Below are 22155 nucleotides of genomic sequence, written 5' to 3'. Positions count from 1 at the left end.
TAGGGTGAATGCAAAACCATCCTAGGAAGCTGGGTTTGGCAAGGAGCAGAGGAAAGAGGCACATGGAGAAGGCAAGATCAGTGATCCAACCTGAGCAGTGCTGGATTGCAGAGTCTCACAGAAGAGTCATGGTGCCTTATCATGTCTAGGCACATAAACATGCCAGAAATAAAGAAAAAAAAAGATTGATAATATCTTTCAACTCTTTATGGTTGTTTCTCCCTTCCAGTAAAAAATAAGTACTGGTCATTAATAGGATATAAAAAGATAGACATTACTTTCTCTTTTCCCCAACAATTTCTGTTAATTTCACCTATTTTCAGAATGTAGGAGCCTAATAATTAGAATCAAATCTCAATTTGGCCACAGAATCAAACAAGAAACAGAATTCCTTCTAGGAATTAATTCAAATTAAATATAGCTTTATTTTTGCCACTATGGTAACTATAAAAAGTACAATGGATAAAATATTTGTTGACAGATGCAGAGAACAACATGATAACATTTCATTGAGTCACACTCAATGGAGATGTTATTTGCCTTTTTCACATTGTAGACATTTACTTATTAATGGATTATTAATTAGTCATTTTTAGAACATTTACATTGTAGAACAGCGGGTAAAACAAAAAGAGAAATTGGAAACATCTTTTAGACATAATAAAGGCTAATGCTTATGTGCTAGGTTTTCTGCTAGGCACTTCATATTTGTCAACTCATTTAATCCTCACAAAATAAAACAATGTAGAGTTGGAATTATCCTCATTCTACAGATGAGTTACCCTCATCTGTAAAATACAGATGAGGAGACCGAGGCTGATTCAGAGATGTTGAGTATATTGTTAGCAAGTGATCAAGTCAGGATTAGAACTCAGATTGCCAAAGAAAATGCTTTCACACCATTCCAGCATATCTCCCTACTGAAAGAAAAATTAAGAATTCAACAATCATAGCCTGAGTGCCTACTGCATGCAAGGCATAAAACAGTGTGCCGGAAAATATAAACATTTGTCAGACACAGACACTGCCCTCAGGTAGCTTACAACCTAAAAGAATAGATATTAGATAACTATATAAATAACTATAATACAAGAGAGAAATCCACAGATGTCAAAAATAAGTTATTTGACTATTAAGAGAAAAAAGATTGTTTCTGGAAGGAAAGGAGTGAATATGTCTTTAGGAAGGAAGTACTATTTGAGTTGGGCCTTGAATGCTATAGAATTAGTAGTTTTGCACCAACCAGTTGCTCACTAACATATGGAAGGAGTACCCATCTCACATACCACAAAGGATATACATCTCATTTAGAATTTAGTTCCTAAAAATCCAGAGTGGTTCTATACCAACTCTAATCTGGTTTCAGTTGCTGAGAAATGTGTTTAAGCTGACCATCTAAAATGATCTCTGTGAAATTGTGCTTTGAGCTTAAAAGTTTAGAAACTGGCACTTTGGAGTCTTGTTATATACAGAGAATGTATTTTTGCCTTTTCTCTAAGCTTCACTTTTCTGTACAGGAGAAAACATTTTCTCAGCTGAAAATATTTCCAATTAGACCCATACTGATGTGGATTTCACTATCAGTATTAGGGTTCTAATTTCTTTCTTCTGTAGACCTGAGGTTAGTAAACGTCAGCAAAAATCCAGCCTACCGCCCATTTTCTTAATAAAGTTTTATTAAAACACAGCCATGCCCATTCATTGTCGTATTGTTTACGGCTGCTTTCATGCTATAATGACAGAACTGAGTAATTGTAACAGAGACCATATGGCAACAAACCCGAAAATATTTACTATCTGACCCTTTACGAGAGAGAGTTTGCCAACCCCTACCATAATCAATTCATTCAGCAAATATTTATTAAAGGCTTACAAGGGTAGGTGGCTGGTAGGTAGCTAGTGTGGGTTGTTGGCTGAAAGACTATAGCCTCTTTAAATCAAGTTAAAAATTAATTCACATTCCATTGTATTCTTCATTATAATTAATCATAATTAATCATCACACGTAAAGAAGAACTTGAACAATTTTTATAGTGGAAAAAATATACAGCAGGCAACTTGGGACATAGTATTATTAGGAAGTGCTCTACTCTTACTAATTCTACTACTAGTTAATATTTACTGAACACTTACTGAGTGATAGACACTATTATAAGCACTTAATATGAGCAGTATATGTCATTTATTCCTCACTATAATGCTAGGTACCATTATTATCCTCATTTTACAAATGATGAAATTAAGACTCAAAGTGATTTATTTCTGAGACCTCACAGCTTACATATGTTAGAGCTGGAACTTGACAGAAAATGCTTTCATCCCTGGAGATATTCAAGCAGAGACTAGATGACTTTTTAAAAAGTATAATGGTTTATACTTTTAAAAGGGAGCAAAAAAATAATGGCTGTCATTTACAGAGAGACTACTATGGGTCTGGAATTATTCTATATGCTTTAAACACATTCTCTAATTTTCATATCACCCTACAAAGTAGACATAAGTTCCTTCTTTTACAAATGATGAAACAGTATAGACAGCTTATTTAATTAACCAGTAAGTTGTAAAGCTAAGATTAAAACTTAGGTCTACTTGCCTTTTGATTATACCATACTATTTCCATTTTTTAAAAATCCTGGCCACACTTCTATAGTGTATGAAAAGAAACCACATTTAAAAATGAAAGTAGCAGAGGGGCCAGCCACATGGCCCCGTGGTTAAATTTCTGCGCCCTCCTCTTTGGTGGCCCAGATTCGTGGGTTCAGATCCCGGGCGTGGACCTATTCCACTCATCAGCCATGCTGTTGAGGCATCCCACATACAAAATAGAGGAAGACTGGCACAGATGTTAACTCAGAGCAGAGGGGAGAGTTACAGGAGCCAAACTGTAGAGAATTCTCAAACATCATGTTAATGAATTAGGATCCTGATATAATTATCATTTCCTGTATATCACCAAAAGCTCACAATCTGTAGCATATATTGTACTTTGTCAAAAAATATCCTGTGGTCATGCACTTCTCACCTCTAATGTAGCCAAATAGTTACTCCTTTTATAAGCTAATTGACCAGAATCCTACTGACTTCCTTTATGGCTTTCCCTTCGCTGGTAGGCATAAAAGCATCTCTTTCTGCAATATGACTCATTTTATGAGATTAAAACAGAGTCTTACAATACTTCTTACAAGTAGCTATCCACATAGTTGGAAAGTACAGAACAAGATGCTTTGAGAAAGACACAATCAGAGAAGAACCAAAAACTCTTAGAAAGTAAAACTATGATTGCTAAAACATAAAAATTAGTAAAGGATTAGAAAGTAAAATAGAGAATTAAAAAACCCAAGAGATGGGAAAAATTAAAGACAAAAAAGGTGAACATAGGAGCTTCAACATCTAATTAATAGACATTCTGGAAAAAGATAAGGATGAAAATAAAAGAAAGAAAGAAATCATAGAAAAAAATTAAAAATTTTTCCCAGAGCTAAAGAAGGATAAAATCTTGATATTAAAAGGGACAACTTATGTGCACTAGGATACACTTTTAAAACCCCACACCTAGACACAAAATTTTAGAAAGCTCAAAATGTAAAAGTCAGACCTTAAAAGCATCAAGAGAGAAAAAACAAGTCAAATACATAGGAATAATAGCAATAGATTCTATAAGGAAGTTGTTCAAGCTTTCAAATTCATGGAGGAGAATAAATTTTAACCTAGAAATCTATAATCAGTTAAACTGACAATGAAATATGAGAAAAGAATAAAGTTTCCATCATTCAAGGACTCAAAAAGCTGTCTTGAGAAGTTACTTAATGATATACTCAAGTGTATTGAAGAAGTAAAGTAAGAACAAGATATGGAAGCCAGGAGTAAGAGATCATATCCATGAGAACAATAACAGAAAGTTTTTGCAGAAAGCAAATAGTAGAGACCGAAGCAGAAGAATAGACAATTTTAGTATCGAGATAGCCAGAAAAAAAGAGGGACTCAATAGATAGTAAGACATAATTTAGAAATTTAATGAGGATATGATTAAGGAAAATTGTATAAGGAAAAGAAAAGCAATTAAAAACTCCAGGGAAAAAATCTGACCAAAAAGTTGTTAGGTTGAAAATTTTCATTAAAATGTTAAACAAGCAGATTGATTAAAATGAAAGAATTAAGACAATCACAAGGCTATTAATTTGCCATGTGCCTTTAAACATGTATCTCCATTACCGCCCACATTCTTTAAAGATAAAATACATACATTAGGAAGAGAGATGATAGAATTTATAACCAGGGTTATATTCTCCCTCATACTAACACATTTCCTGTCCTTTTAACTAGGTAAAGATAACAGTTGTGTGTTCCCACATGGAGATCCTTCAGCATCACCATGGAAACATATCTGTGATTAGTATAAATATGGTATATCTATATAATGGTATGATGATAAAATTTAATTAATGTATAATCCAGAGAAAAAGGGGAGGAGTTACTTAGGATCTGAGTATGAGTATCAAACAAATAATCTTCAGGGCTTTAACAAATTGTATAAAATGATATTATTAAGATTTAAAATTTGACTACTAAGATTTTCTAGTACCAATTTATGTCCCTCCCATTAAGGGCAACCACCAGGTCATCATTCGCTCTGGTCTCAGCTCACATTTCTAGCACCAATTTGTGGAACCAAGTGATGGCATATAGATCTCAGCCTGCAGAGCTGCTGAAATAAGAAATTACGATGTAAGAAGCTGTTGGACTCTAGGGCCTCTCTAGAATACTATATGTGTTCAACATGGCTATATGACTCAGCCTTCATGGCATGGAAAATTCAAACCATGAGGCTTCAGAGAAAATTGCAGAGCAAAAAAATGACCATCAGGACACCTAAAGAGCCTATGAGGTGACTCTAACCAATATCATATAGTCCAAATAGAAAGAAAAGTACATGATGGCAAGTTATTAAGCAGTTGATGCAGTGCAAAAAAAGAGAAGCCATTCATTTTAATTCTAGATGCATTCTCCTTCCACTGGCCTAGGGTCTTGACAGAAAAATAAATTCAATATCAGCATGCCATTTGTAAAGGTAAATACAGAAACGTGATTCAGTGGCTATATTTTTGCAGTGCCACTCTATTAACAAAACATGGAAAACTTCGCCAATGTCACAGGATAGAACAAAAATGTGTGCAAGCTTGACAATGTTTAAGTAGAAGTGTAGCTAAAAGAAGATAGCAAGGGAAGAAGGGAAGGAAAAATGAAAGAAAGAACACAGGAGCTAATACCTTCATTTTCCAAAATAGGAAGTCAAGAAATACTGCCTAAAGTTGATGAAACATAACATAGAAATATAAAAATATTATTTAAAGTTATTTAAGTATAACATCATTTAAAGCCCCTAAGCTAATCAGTAAAAAAACTAAAATTTATCATAAAAAATAACCAACAACTAGAGGAGGAGAGGAGGGAGATAAAGATAATGTAAGTAAGCTAAATCCTTATTCTCAGAGAAATAAGATGTATCATTTAAAGTTGATGAATCAAGAATAGAGATACATGTATTTAGAGATGTGATAAGCTTAAGATTCACTCTGGGGTGTGACACATTCAATATTTATTGAATGTGATTCACTCTGAGGTATGACACATTCAATATTTATTGAATATTTGCTATAAAGCAGGACTGTGGTAGGCATCAAAGATTTATAAATAACAGTGAAACATTACTTAACATTACTTAACATAGAAATGCTCAGTCATATAACCAAAGAATTAACATAATTTGTTAAGTGATATTTTAGTAATAATGTTAAAGGGCTTTGTTATCATAGAAACTAAATATATAGTGCACATAGAATAAAAATTTATATTCTGAAATCTATGTTCCCAAACAAAAAACCCAGGTAAAAGAACAGAGATAGAAGAGAACTTAAGATTAATATTAGAGACACTACTTAAACATACATGGAGGTCTCCGGTTTCAAGATTATTAAGTAAACACTACCACTATCCAACAGTATAATGGGGGGTCCAACCAATTCAATAAGAGAAAAAAATCAAATGATTATAAACACTGACAAGTCAGAAACAAGATTACTATTATTTCCAGATGATATAACTGCCTAACTAGAAAATCAACTTAAACATTTTTATAAACCACAGTGTAATTCATAAGATAACAAAATATAGGATACGTATATGCAAGTCAACAGCTTTCCTATCTACCAGCAACAACCAATCAGAAAATACAATGGGAAAAATATCTATTCACAATAAAAACAAATATTGTAAAATAACCAGGAGAAAACAACAAATGTAGACAAATGTGTATTAAAAAATATATACAACTACTTAACAACATAAAAAGAGACTTGAAAACATAAAAATTTATATCATTCTCCTGAGTGGGAAGATTCAATATTGTAAAAATGCCAATTTTTTCCTAATTAATCTCTAAATTTGACATTGTTCCAACAAAGGGTCAATAAGTAAGATCTATAACTATAAAACTCTTAGAAGAAAACGTAGGGAGATATCTTTATGACATTTTATTTGACAATGATTTCTTGGATATGACACCAAAAGCACAGGCAACAAAAATAAAAATAGATAAATTGGACTAAATCAAAATCAAAAATTTCTGTGCACCAAAGGACACAATCAACAGAGTGAAAAGGCAACCTATAGAATGGGATAAAATATTCACAAATCATATGCCTTATAAAGGATTAATATCCAGAATATATAAAGAACACCTACAACTCAACAACCAAAAAACAAATAATCCAATTTTTAAAATGGATAAAGGACTTGAATAGACATTTCTCCAAAGAAGATAATAAATGGCCAACAAGCACATGAAACTATGCTCAACATCACTTAATCATTAGAGAAATGTGAATGACCATAAAAGCACCATGAGTATTGATTTGGGGGTTACAAACAAATTTCAGCAAATAGGCAAATTTGCAAATACAGAATCCACTAATAATAAGGATTGACTGTATTAAAATACATTTATAAATCAATTCTTTTAAAATTAAAAAATGGTAAAAGCAGTAAGTATGCAATTCAAACAAAAAGAAATACAAATGCCCAACAAACATCTGGGGAAAAACATTCCTTCTCACTAACAATCAAGGAAATATGACTTAAAACAACAATGAGAGATAATAATTGATGCCCCTTAATAAAAATAATAATTATACAACAATCACAAAAACAATTCATCCCACAGTATCTTCCAGCTGTCCCTACTTAATTCTCTTGAAAGAGCAATTTAAATGATTAAAGACAACTGAATCAAAAATGCCTAGAAAGGTATAGACTAGAATGAAAAGTGAATGAATTAATGAGTGAGTGAGCAAATGAATGGATGGATGGGATCAATGAATGAATGGATGTGCAGATGTAAACATTAATTTTCAAACTATTCTATGGAAACTCAGTGACATAATGAGTCATCAAGACTTTTTACAACTCATGGCATTTATTGCTCTCACAAAATATAAAATCTTTATTAGAAAATTAGATCTGCTTGTTGTAAATAATTCAAACACAGTGTAAGTATATAAAGTAGGAAGTTAAAGTCCCACTGGAATATTAAGCCTTCGATATAACTATTATTAACAGCATAGTAAATATACTTCCAGACTTTCTAAGCACGTATTTTAATGCATTTATTATATGAGGTTTGTTTGTACTATACATACCGTTCTTTAACCTGCAAATCCTACCAAAATTGCCAGTGTTGTTTCCAGAAACCAAGAACTGAACAGAAAAAGATAAATTTGTATTTGTATAGCAAGGAATTTATACAGAAACTTGCATTCATATTGTAAGATATTCATAACAATCCTATAAACAAGAACTAGCCTCTTTATTTTAAAGAACAGGAAGCAGAAGGCAAATTACTTGTCCAAGATTATACAGCAGTCGAGACAATTACTTCAACTAAATTGTAAGGCTCATCAAGGCAGAAACCATGTACATTTCTTATTTTATATCATTCACAGTATGTGGCACAAAATTATAAGCAACATGAGGGTTGATGCATGTTTATATTGTTTACTGCTCCATATTCTACGTATAACAAATGGTCAATAAACATTTGTGGAAAAATAATGGATGGATGAATGCATAAAAGAATAGGGAAATGTGGAGGGATTCTAAATGAATTGAGATTCTTATCAAATTAACAATTTTTTTAATCTGTAGGATAAATAATAAATATATTTAGCAGCTGAACCACCCTGGAAGCACAACGTGAAATGATAAATCAATTGGATACGCACTAGACAAGAGTGACATCAATAATTACTGAAGTCCTCTGAAACAGAAATGCTACAGTGAAAAATATTGAGCAGTAAAGAGTATACAGGTTTACCTTATTGTGAGAAACTGGGCCCTCTTTAAAAAATGTTTTATAATTTCATAGAAAAGTATTCACATGGGTTTTAGATCACACATAATAGGCAAACTTGGGCAAGTTACTTAATCTCTCAAAAATCAATTTTCTCAAGGTCAAGTGAAAATATTTCATAGGATTGTGGTGAAATTTAAGTGAAATAAGGAATATAAAGCGCCTATCTCTGTACCTGGCATGTGCTAGGCACTCAATAAATGCTAGATATTATTGTTAACATTACTGTTATCATTATACTTTCCTAAAAATATACAAAATGGAGCCTTTCCAATGGTAAAGTTTTAGTTCAGTTATTTTAAAATTTATTAAAATGATTGCATAAAATCATAAAATCCTAGATCAAATGAACACTTGATAGTAAAGCTAAAATGCATTCCTCTGTATATGCCTGTATCTCCTACTTTCTACTTAGATATAGACCACAGGCATCTGCTCCTTGAATGGGTATATAACATATGAAATGTCTACTCACCCAATGTCCATAGCCATTGTATTAGTTTCCTTTAGCTACTGTAACAAATCACCACAAACTTAGTAGCTTAAAAACAGCATTAATATATTCTCTGACAGTTATTGAGATCAGAAGTCTGAAAGGAGTTTTACAGGGCTAACATCAAGGTGTCAGCAGGACTAGTGACTTCTGGAGGCTCTAGGAGAGAAATCCGTTTCCTGCCTTTTTCATTTTCAAGAGGTCACCTGCAATCCTTGCTCCTTCCTCCATCGTCAAAGCTAGCAACATAACATTTTTAAATTTCTCTCTGCTTTCCTCACCATATCACCTTCCCTGTTATAAGGACCCTTATGATTACATTGGGTCCACCTAGGCAATCCAGGATAATCTCCCCATCGCAAGATCCTTAACTTAATCACATCTACAAAGTTCCTTTACCATGTAAGGTCACAAATTCACAAGTTGTGAAGATTAGGATGTGGACATCTTTTGGGGGAATTAACTTGCCTACCACAATCATGTTCATTATTAACTGAATTGTGTCTGAAATGTCCAACTCATATTTTCAATTACATTGTTTTAAGCACTGCCCCACTGTCTGACCATCTTACTGAACTAACATCTCGTCATTTCCAAATTTCAAACACTGGTTCTTTTAAAAGTTTCAGCAAGAAGAAATTCAGCAACAGAATAGGAATATATATTGAATCACACAATTCCCAGCGATGCTGATATCTAAATAATTCCTTAACTCATTATTACTGTTTGGAGTATTTCCAAAGTATGTAGTAGTTCTATTATAGGAGGGGAAAAGTTAAACCCCTATCACAAAACCAAAGCTATTCTGGAGTTGAAAGATACCTAAGGGATCATCCTAATTGCAAGGAGGAGAAAAATAAGACCCAGGGAAGTTAAATGACTTACTCCATGACGCAAACTCTAATGTAGAGGAGAGGGAGCACAAGTTTATTTTAAGAATATCTAATGACTAACCATATGGAAATCTGTTCTAAGAGTAAGCATACAGAAAGCTGCTGCATTCTCATAAAAAGAATTTCTTAATCTCAGCTTCAGGTAGATTTTTATTTAGCCATCTGAGCTTCTTAAGTATCGAGGCAAATACTAATAAGGTAGTTTTCCAAATAGCTAGAGGAATTTCAAAAAACTTCATCCGACTCACAAAAATAGAGACTTATTTGCCAGAATGCTACACGTGATGGTTATTGGGCCAAATAAGAGAGGTTCTACTGTTGTTGGTCTAGTGATTAGTTTAGAAAAAATTCTAAAAATCCATAGGCCCTACCAGTAACGTAGTTTCTGGTTTCTCTGGAGACAAGGCAATTAACTCAGTGCCCTAATGGAAGCCTAAGATAAATATCTTGTAATATATGTGCAAGGCATTAAAGTGCTTTTAAAAAAAATTGATATATCTTCACTTTATTTTTTAAAAAGCACGTAAATTAAATTATATACTTATTCCTTATTAATCCCAATGCAATTTATTCCTTTCAAAAAATACCAGAACCACTTGCATACTTTAAAAATGTTAGTTGGATTACTACAAATATATTAGGCTTATTGTTTTCGCTAATTATAAGATAAGTAATATAGACACGAAGTGGAAATTAAGTTATAAGGACTTTGGACATGCCAGTAAGAATTGCTGTTGATATGTGAATAGGCCTTTCAACAAACAAAGGAAAAATTCTCATATTACCAGAAATAATCAGATATTTCAATACGAAGGAAAGAAAATTTCTGCTTTGACCTATAGAACAAACTGAAGACTCAAAAACTATGGCTGTATATAAATGTGTGTGTTATGTATATTGTTGTGCCAATAAAGATATTTTAATCTTACTGAATTGATAACATTTATAATAGTTGGCAAAATTTCTCAGACCTTATTTTTATATATAATTTGATAATGGGTGAAGAACAGAACATAAACATGATATTTAACGTTCTTTTCACTGTATAGGCAGGGTACAGATGTCTAGCCAAAAGCTTAAAAATCTCATCAGCAATTTGAGGGTTTGTCAAAACATAAATTTTTTTGTGTTTAAAAACATAAAAACAGCAAATCATGGCTATAACAATAGACACTGCTAATAAAAATAGCTTTATTCTTCCAGTTAATAGAAATAACAATAACCCTAATAAAAACAGAAAGTATAAAGAAGAAAACAAAAATTACACCATCCAGAGACAAGCACTTTAAACATTTCATTGAACATACTTTCATAGCCAAACACACAGATGATTTTACATAAATTGGACCATGCATATAATGCTAGTTTGGAATTTGTTTGCTTTGCTCTTTTTTTTAGAAAAAAGAATGTCAGGGATATCTTTTCATTTCAATAAATAGGAAATTACATAATCATTTTTATGGCTACAGAGTATTTTATCATAGAATGCTCCATAATTTATTTAACCAAACTCCTATTGCAAGATAATAATCTTGTTTACGATCTTTTTTGCTACAATAAATATTGATAAACATCCTGTACTAACCTGTTTACCAACTTGTCCAATTCTCTCTTTAAGGTAAATCGTCTACAATTAATTCTAATTTTCCACAATTAAGGAATGCTAGATAAGAGAGTATGTGTATTTTAAATTCATACCTAACAGTTTGCCTAACCTTTTTTGAAAGCAATTTGCCAGTATATATTAAGATCCTCAGATGGGTCCCTCGGGGCGGGTGGGGGGGGTTCTGCTGAACTGTGGCAGGTAGAGTGGCCATGGTGAGGGGGTGGGTGAGGTGGAGAGGACAGTATCCCTGCTCTGAGGGAGTGGCTGTTGGGTGACAGAGACAAAGGGGTGTGTGATGGGCACAGGTCACAAAGGGCAGGAGAGGACAAAAGTGGTCCTGCAGAGTGGTTTAGGCCTGGACGGAGGCTTCGTTCCCGGAGTGGGGAGAGGAGCAGTGGGATTACGATTCGCAGCTGAGGTTGCTGAAGCAAAGAGCAGAAGCTACTGCGAACTGTCAGGCTAAAAAGGAGGTTCCCCCCACCCACCCCAAGTGAACACCAATATCTGCACGCCTCGACATCTGCACACTCTGACTTATCCTGGGACCCCTACCTCCGCGGGACTCAACATCTGTGCACCCTGACATCTCCATACTCTAGGCAGGGCACAGTCTGGTCCAGAAGCAATTGTCTCTAGCATAGAGCAGTCGGTAATCAGCACCTCCACCCTGTCCTCAGTCACTCAGAGAGAAAAAAGCCCAAAGAAGACCATGACTAGCCCACCTGCTAAAGAGACGAGGGAAATAAGACATCCTGCAAGTTGTGGTAAGGAAGGTGTGGAGGAGCCCCTAGGAGTTGTCTTGATAAAAGATAGTTATGAACAGCTAATCTAAGTTACCCTATTACACAGCCCAAAACAGTCCTGCAATGGGCAGGCTTAATACCCCCATGGGGAAACTGCAGCAACAACTGGCACAAGGGGAGGTATACTATATTCAAGAATGCACCAGTGTTTGACAGTGATCCTTCATACAGGTCAGCAAAAGAGGAGAAGCGATTGATGTGCACAACAGTGCCCAAATGGTGACTGCGGGCATTGTTCACACCAGCCCCCAGCTCACACTACCTGACATCATGCTGCTGGCCCAATCAGCTGCTCTCTTTGATGACTGTAACAGATATAGTCCCGCCATCCAGGAAAGAGGTAAAAAACCTACACAGATCTTAGAGCTAACTAGGCTGCTTCCCTTGAAGTTTGTAAAGATACCCACCCATAACAGTAAAAAACAACAGCTCTGCCTGAAGCTTGCCACAGGCCACTCTTTTTACCTTCAGCTGTGTCCCCCTTCAGATACAAGAGATCTTTTCATTCTCTGAGAAAACCTCGTTTACATCCTGAGACCACCAGTGGAGGCTTACAGTGGTACCCAGGCCATCCCAGCTGGGGACACCATTGGACATAACTGGGTTTGAGGAAGAGGTCAAGAGCCCAGCGGCAAGTCTTTGCAGAGTCTAGAAGACAGGACCAGGGTGTTTTGGGAGAACAGCTAAAGGTCCTGCAGAGCCTTTGGTACCGAGGCTTACCTTGAAAATGCATTGCATTTGGAAGGACTCAGGGCCAAATGAGCCTCCATTTGGAGGCCATGCCATGTTGGGGAGGTTCCTAGTGCTTCTCCAAAGTGTTCCCCAAGTCTGTATTTCAGATCTCCCTTAGCTGTCAGCAACTCTTAATTTCATATCCACTATTGTATTGCCATCTGCAGCATCCTGATCATCCACTCTATTCTTGAACGTATACTCCAACCAAGGTAGTATGTATGTAGGACTGGTACGTTGTGGGACATAATGTCTCCCCATGACTGCCATGTACTGATTTTTGTATACATCAGTGGCAGTGCAATGTGCTTGTGTGCATGTGCACAATTTCTTAGTAACTATCAAAATATTAAAGCGTATACACTTGACAGTAGAATACTAAAATGAGTGTATTTAAAAAAAGAGGATATTCGCTAGTGAATTATAATAGTGCTTCACTGGAACTGGAACTGTTAAGCAAAACTGGAACGATCATTGTGGTCATTTTGGGGATACTGTAGGGGGGATTCCTGCATCAAAAGACAGATTGGACTTGAGACCTCAAAATTCTTCGTATAAGCTCTTGTTTAGCTATTGGAATAGAAGGGAACAGCCCTTTATGGTCTCACTTTCTTTACTTCACTTATTTGTCTTCCCCCAGGCAAATGCCATTCACTTCTATGGAAGGAATCAGGATCAAGTCAGCATCAGGAACATTCACATGAACACTGAAGTGTTTGGGGGCCACCCATTATGGTTATGCTTGGGAAGAATTAATTCAGCATGCCTCCCACATATACTGCATTCAAGAGTTCATATACTTCTGCAGCCACAAAACCTACAGTGCCTGATAAAAGGGCAGGAGTGGAGGCAGGGGCAGTGGTAACAATAGGCATCACCACAGGTGCCATGGATGTGGCTGCAACCAATTCTACAGACTTAGAAGAGAAACAAACACAGCCCTAGTAGGAGCAGCCTTCACAGACCCAGAAGGAAGCAGAGCCAGAATGGCCATAGTAGATGCTTTCAACATGTCTTAATATTGTTGTTAGCAAGGCTGAAAGCCCTTCTTCTTGTTCTCAGAAGGTACTTCCAACACATTAGTAAGACCTGCTGGCCTCTCCCCAGAGGGCAGCATGAGTATGGTGACTGCAGGTGCAGAGACTACTGGCAAGCCTGTTGCAAAAAACAAAGGCTCAGTATCAGGACGCCTCATCTCAATCTTGCAGAGTGAAGGCTACGTCAGCAAACAGGATAGAAGCTAGAGGGTCTCCAGCCAGCAGGATTTGACTCTTTAGAAAAGAGCCTCAAAGCCCAGTAGCGCACATGGTACAGAGGTGGACACCTCATCTAAGACTGCAGAGGAAAGCAATATCATCCACCATAATACAATTCAACTCAAATTCTCTGCTCTAACAACATGTGCTCTATTAACAGGAAAGGGTAGCAAGAAAACTAATGACAATTTACAATCAGGCTCTGAACCATCTTTAACTTTCCCTTAACTGGATCTTTGTGATTAAATGAACAGATGACAAAATAAACTGCTAAAGATTACTCTCTGAGATCCTTATCTATTTATGATCTGCATTTATTAGCCAAAGAATATTGTAAAATCTCCAAAATATATGACCAGGGACAGAAGCAACCAATAGGAAGCAGGACAATGTAAATGAAACCAGAAAACCAACATGATATCATACTTTTTAACTATTTTAACACGAACTATGACCTTGAGTAAGTTACCTGTTTCCTTCTTTAAATGGTTACTTTGAGAATTAGAGATTATACACGTGAAATATCTGGCACACAGTAAGCACTGTGTAAATGGTAGTGATTATTATTGTCAGGAGTGTTGAAAAACAAATTTGAGTTTAATTATGCTTTCTAGAAAGGGCTTCATTTTCTTAGTCTCTCAATTCTTAATTTCTTTTCTAATTCTTTGCCCAAATTAAATCTTAACTGCTTTGAAATTATACTAAAGTGCCCAACATATTCTATAAATCTTAATTTTAATCCCCTGATGTTATTTAGAATTCTAAATTTTCATGAATTTGAAAGGATTGCTTCTTGTAAGAACTTCAATAATCTAGTCACAATGGAAGGATAAAATGCCATATAAAAATTAGAAAAACACAGAGAAAGACAAATACCGTGTGATTTCACTCATATGGGAAGATAAAACAACAACAACAAACAAACAGATAGATATGGAGAGAGACTGGTGGTTAGCAGAGGGGAAGGGGGATTGGGGAGTGTGAAAGGGGTAAAGGGGCACATGTGTACAGTAATGGATGGAAACTAGACTTCTGGTGATGAACACAATGTGTTCTATACAGAAGCTGAAACACAATGACGTACACCTGAAATTTATATAATGTTGTAAACCAATGTTACCTCAATAAAAAAAACTGAAATAAAAAAACAAAAAAATAAAAGTAAACTAAAAAACAGACTTAGATAAAACCTGAATATAAGATCAAATCAAAATCTAGGAAAAAATTGGAAATTGGAAAAAATTAGATAAAATCTGAATATAGGATTAAATCAAAATCTAGACAAAAACTGGAAATTAGATAATCTTAGAAGGGTAAGAGCCACAGGATCAGCCCGTGTTCTAATTTTGCAAGTAAAATATCTAAGAGTCTAAAAGCGATACATCACATAGTTTTATAACCCAGAACCAGAATGTACAGGTAATGTGGCTCCCAATTAAGTCTGTATTTCCATAATCCTCATGTTTTTGAAGCTTAGCATTATGCTTTAACTAGTGAAGATACTTCATACACGTTTGCCAGATCCAATTAAATTAAGGGTTATAACTGCAAAATAAGTATAACTTGAATTTGTAGAAATTTGCATAGCACTATATTAATTCCACTGATCCCAAAGGCTTCTGTACCAAACTGTAATGTAGTGGTTTTTCATGAGGCCCAATATGCACAGTGCTTATGGCTTAATGATTTTTAGCGGCCTCCAAAAATATTTCAGATCTGGAAAAAAACAGCTTCAAAATAAACAAAGTTTTCTTAAAATTTTATGAATAATAGAATCGTATGTCCATAAAATCTTGAGTTCAAAGGTGATGCAAGTTGTAGGATAAATCTAATTAGATATGATGCCTCCAGCTCCAGCGTCATAATGAGTGTATTAAACTACATTAAAGAAATAAACCACTGCACATTAATTTTATTGTAAAATGTAAAAGTATTTTTATGGTTTTGCACCATGACGCATTAAACAATTTTATTGTAATTATATTACATGCATAATATGTGCACATATATATAAATGTTAAAGGAGACTCCATCAACAAATTGAGAACATTAGTAGAAGAATTCTACTCTTAATTTGTTAGATTAAATACAGTAAAAAAAAAGATACTGAACCTTAAGTAAATTTATAGATTTAATGTAGTAACACTTAAAATCCCAATAAGGATACTTTTTAAACTTGACAATGTAATTATAAAATATAAATTTTAAAAAGCAGGCAACTATGTCAGCTAATAGTTTTAACGCAATAACGATTTCTCTTGCCATATATTATGCGTAAAAATACCAAAACTGAGTCATGTGGTTTTAATAATAGGAAAACAGAAATAAGAGATTTCAGCAGAAAACCCAAACCAAACAGGATGAAATATATGTAGTGAGAGGAATGGGAATTATTGTCCAATGGAAAGTCATAGAAAAACTAGATACAAACAAGTAAAAAACAAATATAGAGCCATATTTGGAATTTGTTAAAAGGAATTCTAGATGAGATGAATTAAACAAAAGATAAGACTGAGAAGTTTAATAAATTTGATAGTTTAAAAATGTACACAACATATGCACACACACACACATACAAATTAAGAAAAAAAAAGAAAAGCTGCAGACTGGGAAACATTTTGTGGTAAATGTAACTACTAAAATATTGATATTCAATATTTATTGAAACAATACCAGCCAGCCTTCAAAGAAAAACGGCCAAAAAAAAATATCAAATATTAAAAAATTATAAACCAAAGGCAAGTTACTACTAAGTCTAATAAAATCAATTAAAATGAAAAAAATAAAAGTAAATGTTAGTAAGGTGGTGGAGAACCAGATATAGTCATATATTATTGATCGCTTAGAGCCCTAATACTTTCCAAGAATTCTACCTTTTAAAATATAAAATACAAACATAGCAATTTTGTGAAACAAAAAAAAATAGGTAAAAGCATTCAGTTATTGGTCAACTACTAAGCAGATGAGGGTATATTAATCAAATGAAATCTATGTTTCTTAATTTTCTTTATCCCTTACCCTTGTAAATATGAGGTAAAACTCTATACATAAAAACTTTAAGTGAAGAATTGAAATCCTAGAATATACACGTTGGCTCATCGTTTCATTCAACTATTACTTAATTCTGACAATATGCCAGGAACCATGCTGGCATTAGACCATGGATTTTGAGCAATAACATAGTCTCTCCCTTTATGGAACTCACAGTCCAGTATATACTGATAACAATTTTCTAATGGTTAGGATAAATTGTCTTCAAGTCCTATAAATAGTTCATATTAAGGTGAAGAGATTCTTTAAGTACTATATGCTGATTTGATTATCCTATTTAGCTCTCCACAATAAATCAATATTGGAATTTGAGTGGCTATGATCAAATTGTCTGTGACATAGACATGAAAAATGTGATGCTTTCTTGGATATGATAGCTTCATATTTGTTGCAAATCAGAAAATAATATTTTTGAGATATAACACTATTCTGGTCAACTACTGTGAATTATTTTCTGTGCTAGACTATTTTTCCATCCATGATCTATGTAGTTACACGTACGTACCTTGCCATTACCCTGCTTTTTGTATTAAGTGCTTTTTCGTCTTTATGTAGAGGTATTTTCACTGTGGCTTCAAATTACATAACTCCGTTTGACTTTACCTATTTCTGAAACTCCTCTAAAGGCTTATGGCCCATAGCACACAACAGGAATTTGAAGGTGATACAAAAGAATTAAAATTGATTTAATGAAGAATGAAATGGTTTCAAAATTATAGTCAATGTTTTAGTGTTCTGGTCTCATTTTTGGATTGTACTGCATAATCCTCAGTGGCACACACTGTTCTACAGTGTTCCATTGTGCTAAGAAAAAAAAATCACTGACTATGCTTTTAAAGAGCCCTAGTATGTTTCCTTGTAAATCATTTTTTATTATTTTCATACAAATTGTGATTTAACTTCAAAATAGCTTTCTTTAAAATGAAATATTTCTAGATAATAAATAGTAAAACTTCATAAACAACTCAATTTTTCCGGACCTAGCATCACGACCAAAATAAAATAACCACATAAAAATATGTAAAGTATGTGTTTGCATATGCATAAATGTACAGCAAGTTATATAAACATTTTACTGACCTTTAACTGAAGAAAAATTACAAAGTGAATAAGATACTAGTTGTATCTTCAAAGGGGAAAAAAGATTTACTTAAAAATATAGCCAACCATTTTTATGTTTCATTGTACCTTGAGAAAAGCAAACCGTTACCTGTGCAAGCATGGGGAAGCCAAGGTTCCTACATCCATTACAAGGAGTTAATGCTTCCCAGAGTCCTGAAGGCCCACAGGTGTTTTCATCATCATCTTCTTCCACTTCTCCTGGTGACAAATTTATTGTAGATGAAGTTCTCTGAAATTAAATTTATATACCAATATATTATATATTATTTAGATATCTTAATATCAATTAAATTACATAAATTTCTTATGCTATATGTTAGCAAGCAAAAATCAGCTTAATTCTAGCCATAGTTTGTGACTCAGTCAAAAAACATGTATAATTCAATTTTAAGTTGAAAGTGAATAAAACTGGGGCCGGCCCAGTTGCGCAAGAGGTTAAGTGCGCGCGCTCTGCTGTGGTGGCCCAGGGTTCACCGGTTCGGATCCCAGGCGCGCACCGACGCACGGCTTGTCAAGCCATGCTGTGGCGGTGTCCCATATAAAGTGGAGGAAGATGGGCATCGATGTTAGCCCAGGGCCAGTCTTCCTCAGCAAAATGAGGATTGGCAGATGTTAGCTCAGGGCCGATCTTCCTCACAAAAAAAAAAAAGTGAAAAAAGCTGAAAGTGAATAAACTGGGTAAGAAACACTGATAAGATACAAAGTTCATAACGAAGAATAGGACATGAAAATGACCCAAGAAAATATTTGAATAGCAACAAATGAGAAAAATCTTCTGATTTCTAAATGCAATCAGAGGAATAGCATGAAAATATTTTATTGGAATAGGAATTGCTAAAAAGCCCATTTTTTCACAGTGTCACGAAAAAAGTAGTCTCCTTTTTGAAAAAATGACCTTCATAAAGTTTTATATTATACATAAGAAAGGGGTAATACTTTTAAAATTAATAATGGGACTTCTATGTTGAACATATATATTTACTTGTGCTACTTTCCAAATCCCACTAAAATGATAGCAGAGGTTTGTAAAAATGGTCTAAACCATAAGGACGAGGACAACAGGAGAGATGTTAGCAGATGAGCAATATCAGGAAAACTTTTGAATAATGATAAACAGATGGGTAGGTATTACCTGATTTAGCAAACTTGAGAAAACTGAAAGGTAAGTGCCTGCCAGGGGGAAGAATAAATAGCATGTCTCTTCATGACTCAGCTCCCTCAAAAGGACTTAAGAATTGGAGAGACTGACTACCTGTGAAGGTGTGGGTGCAAGTGGGACTCAAACAGGATAGAAACTCTATATTAGAAGGAGTTAGACCTCTAGACCCGTCTCCTTCTCACCCAGCCAAGAAACTAAACCTTCACCACCTGACCAGAAATTGGAGGTTTTTTTTCTGGTGAGGTTGAAGCAAAGAGATTATGAATTCTAAGAATCCATGCAAAATGAGCAGAGGAGTGTCTCTCTAAAAACCAAGCAATTAATTGAATATCTATGTAGTAAAAGTAGATTCTCAACCCACCCCAGGGCCTTCTCACAATTTGCCCGAGAGAACATGGCAGCTAGGTTTATATCCCCAAGTAGGAGACTAGAATATATTCTTCTCTGCAGAAATTGACCTACCAAGAAAAAAGATCTAGAATTACCCAGGAAAATGGTGGGGGTCTACGCCTTAACCCCTTCTGTGAAGTCCACCTCTCAACAAGCTCCACCACATTAACAGTTCCTAATATTTTAGTGAAATATGAATAAGAACCCAAGGATCACTATGTATGTGAAGGAAGCCTTTAACAGAGACCAAAATAAGTATATAGAAAAAGTTACCAATAGTATCCTCAGAGAAACAAGAAGATATTTGCATCTATGAAACAAGAACCAAAAGCTACAAAACAAATAAATACATAATATCCAATAGAAGAGTTGGAAAACAAGTCTGAGGAAATTTCCCAGAAGATAGAACAAAAGATGAAGAGAAGTTAAAAGATAAGAAAACTAGAGGAGCAAACCAAGAGGTCCCTGTAGAGATGGGAGGAAATTATCAAAGAAACAATGCAAGAAATTTTACCAGAACTGAAGCAAAATTCCATATTCAAAGAGCCTGCTGAATGCTGATCAGACTAAATTTTGTTTTAAAAAGGACAATAAGTTTGTCTAAAAATCTTCAGAATGTAGTGTTCAGCACAACAGTGATACATGATTGCTAAAATTAGTCAAGACACTATATATATTGACCTGTAAATAGCACACCCCCCCAAAAGTTGTTCTCTTAAAACATAGAATATAAGACTTTATAAGACTTTGTTTTTCTGCATTCACATTTTAAATTTCATCAATTTTCAATAATTGAGAAATTATGAACTTAGTCCCTCAGTCAGTTACTGTTTGTAAGATACAATAATAGTAACAGCTATAATCTGTTGAGCTCTTAGTATGTGACAGTGTAGTATCATAGGATTATTAATTCATTATTTTAATTCACACAACAACCCTCTGAGGCAAATACCAAAGTACTCAAGGTCAAGAAAACCCAAGGCCATAGAGCTGGTAAGTGGCAAAAAAAGGATTCTAACCCAGACTGCCTGACCTTAGAGTTTATCCCCTTAACCACTATGTCGTGTGGCCTCGCATTCAGCACAATATCCTATAAAAGGCACTATATTAGATAACCAAGCTGATGCAATTGCAGTTGAAATCAAAGAAGCATATTTGTCAATACATTTCTGCTACATGACGATATTCCTGAAAGTATTTTGCTATCTGTGACAGCCAGTGAAAATTTTTGTAATTTAGTACATAGCAGCCCATATTTTCATCAATGCACATTTCTCAAATCAATAACAAAATGTGATTATCACAGGGATTTTTGATCCTACAGATATCTGGGTGAAAAAAATCTTGGGACATGTAAAACCTTAATCTGGTAAGAGCCTCTACACATATGATCAACGCTGCCTATAAAATGAACAAAATAACCAATAGGCATCTCCTTTACCAACTCATGATCACCAGTGTTCACATGGCATGCCACTGTAAATCATTACGTACTTGGCTAGGAATTATCGACATTTCATAGATTTATCAGTTCTTTTCTTCCTCTGCCTCTTTCTCCTCCCCAAAGAAACTCTGTTTATGTCTCTTCCCTGCTCATAAATCTCCAATTATTTCCCCTTGCACAGCAAATAATATCCAAATCCCTTAATCTGGCTTCAAGTTTCTATCAGCCCCTTTTCTTACTCTATTATACTCACCCTAGACTAAAATCAAGTGGAATTGTTTACCCCTTCCTAATCATGCTCATGTTTTATTCATGCCTCCCATCTTACTTCTCCGTACAGCATATTGTACTGGTTAAGAGTTTAGGCACTAAAATTAGTACCGGATTCAAGTTCCAACTTGCCTACTTATTAGCCTTCTTGTTAGTGTGATTTTCATCAGATATGACCACTGTCAGCCTCACTTACCTTATCTATGCAATAGGAAAATAATGCAGTGGAACCTCCCTCAGAATTTTTTCCTGGTAATTAAATGAGGTGATGAATATAAAGTGGCTGACAAATAATAAGGTTTAATAAATATTAACTACCATTTTTAGCTATTATTCTCTTATAATCCCACTGATTCCTCAAAATACAGTTCAGATTTCACCTCTTACATAAAATTTTCCAGATTTCCCACAAACAGAAATGATGTCGCTGTCTTCTGAATATCTCTAGCTCTTTGTGTAAGTGCGTATATTATGATATTTCACATGCACCTTGAGATGATAGAAGGCAACGGCAAAGAGCAGTGGCTTTGAA

The 22155-nt window shown here is 34.6% G+C and overlaps 2 protein-coding genes across 3 annotated transcripts in view; one reads left to right on the top strand and one right to left on the bottom strand.

Annotated features, from left to right (window-relative positions):
* Nucleotides 1-22155, bottom strand: part of ANKS1B (ankyrin repeat and sterile alpha motif domain containing 1B) — a 758303-nt gene that overhangs the window by 463690 nt on the left and 272458 nt on the right. For both annotated transcript variants that reach the window (XM_058568586.1, XM_058568587.1), the window contains exon 9: nt 18449-18589. In XM_058568586.1, coding sequence (XP_058424569.1) covers nt 18449-18589 — 141 coding nt within the window. The remainder of the gene's footprint in view (nt 1-18448; nt 18590-22155) is intronic.
* On the top strand, nt 11692-12808 carry GARIN6 (golgi associated RAB2 interactor family member 6). Its single transcript, XM_058567981.1, is given in 4 exon segments — nt 11692-11814; nt 12230-12307; nt 12309-12359; nt 12362-12808. Coding segments are annotated over 4 exon segments (699 nt in total).

This window comes from Diceros bicornis, chromosome 25, assembly GCF_020826845.1.
Source record: "Diceros bicornis minor isolate mBicDic1 chromosome 25, mDicBic1.mat.cur, whole genome shotgun sequence".
NCBI lineage: Eukaryota > Metazoa > Chordata > Mammalia > Perissodactyla > Rhinocerotidae > Diceros > Diceros bicornis.
The sequence above is the reverse complement of the archived record's forward strand: the minus strand, read 5'-3'. Positions and strand labels throughout refer to the sequence as shown.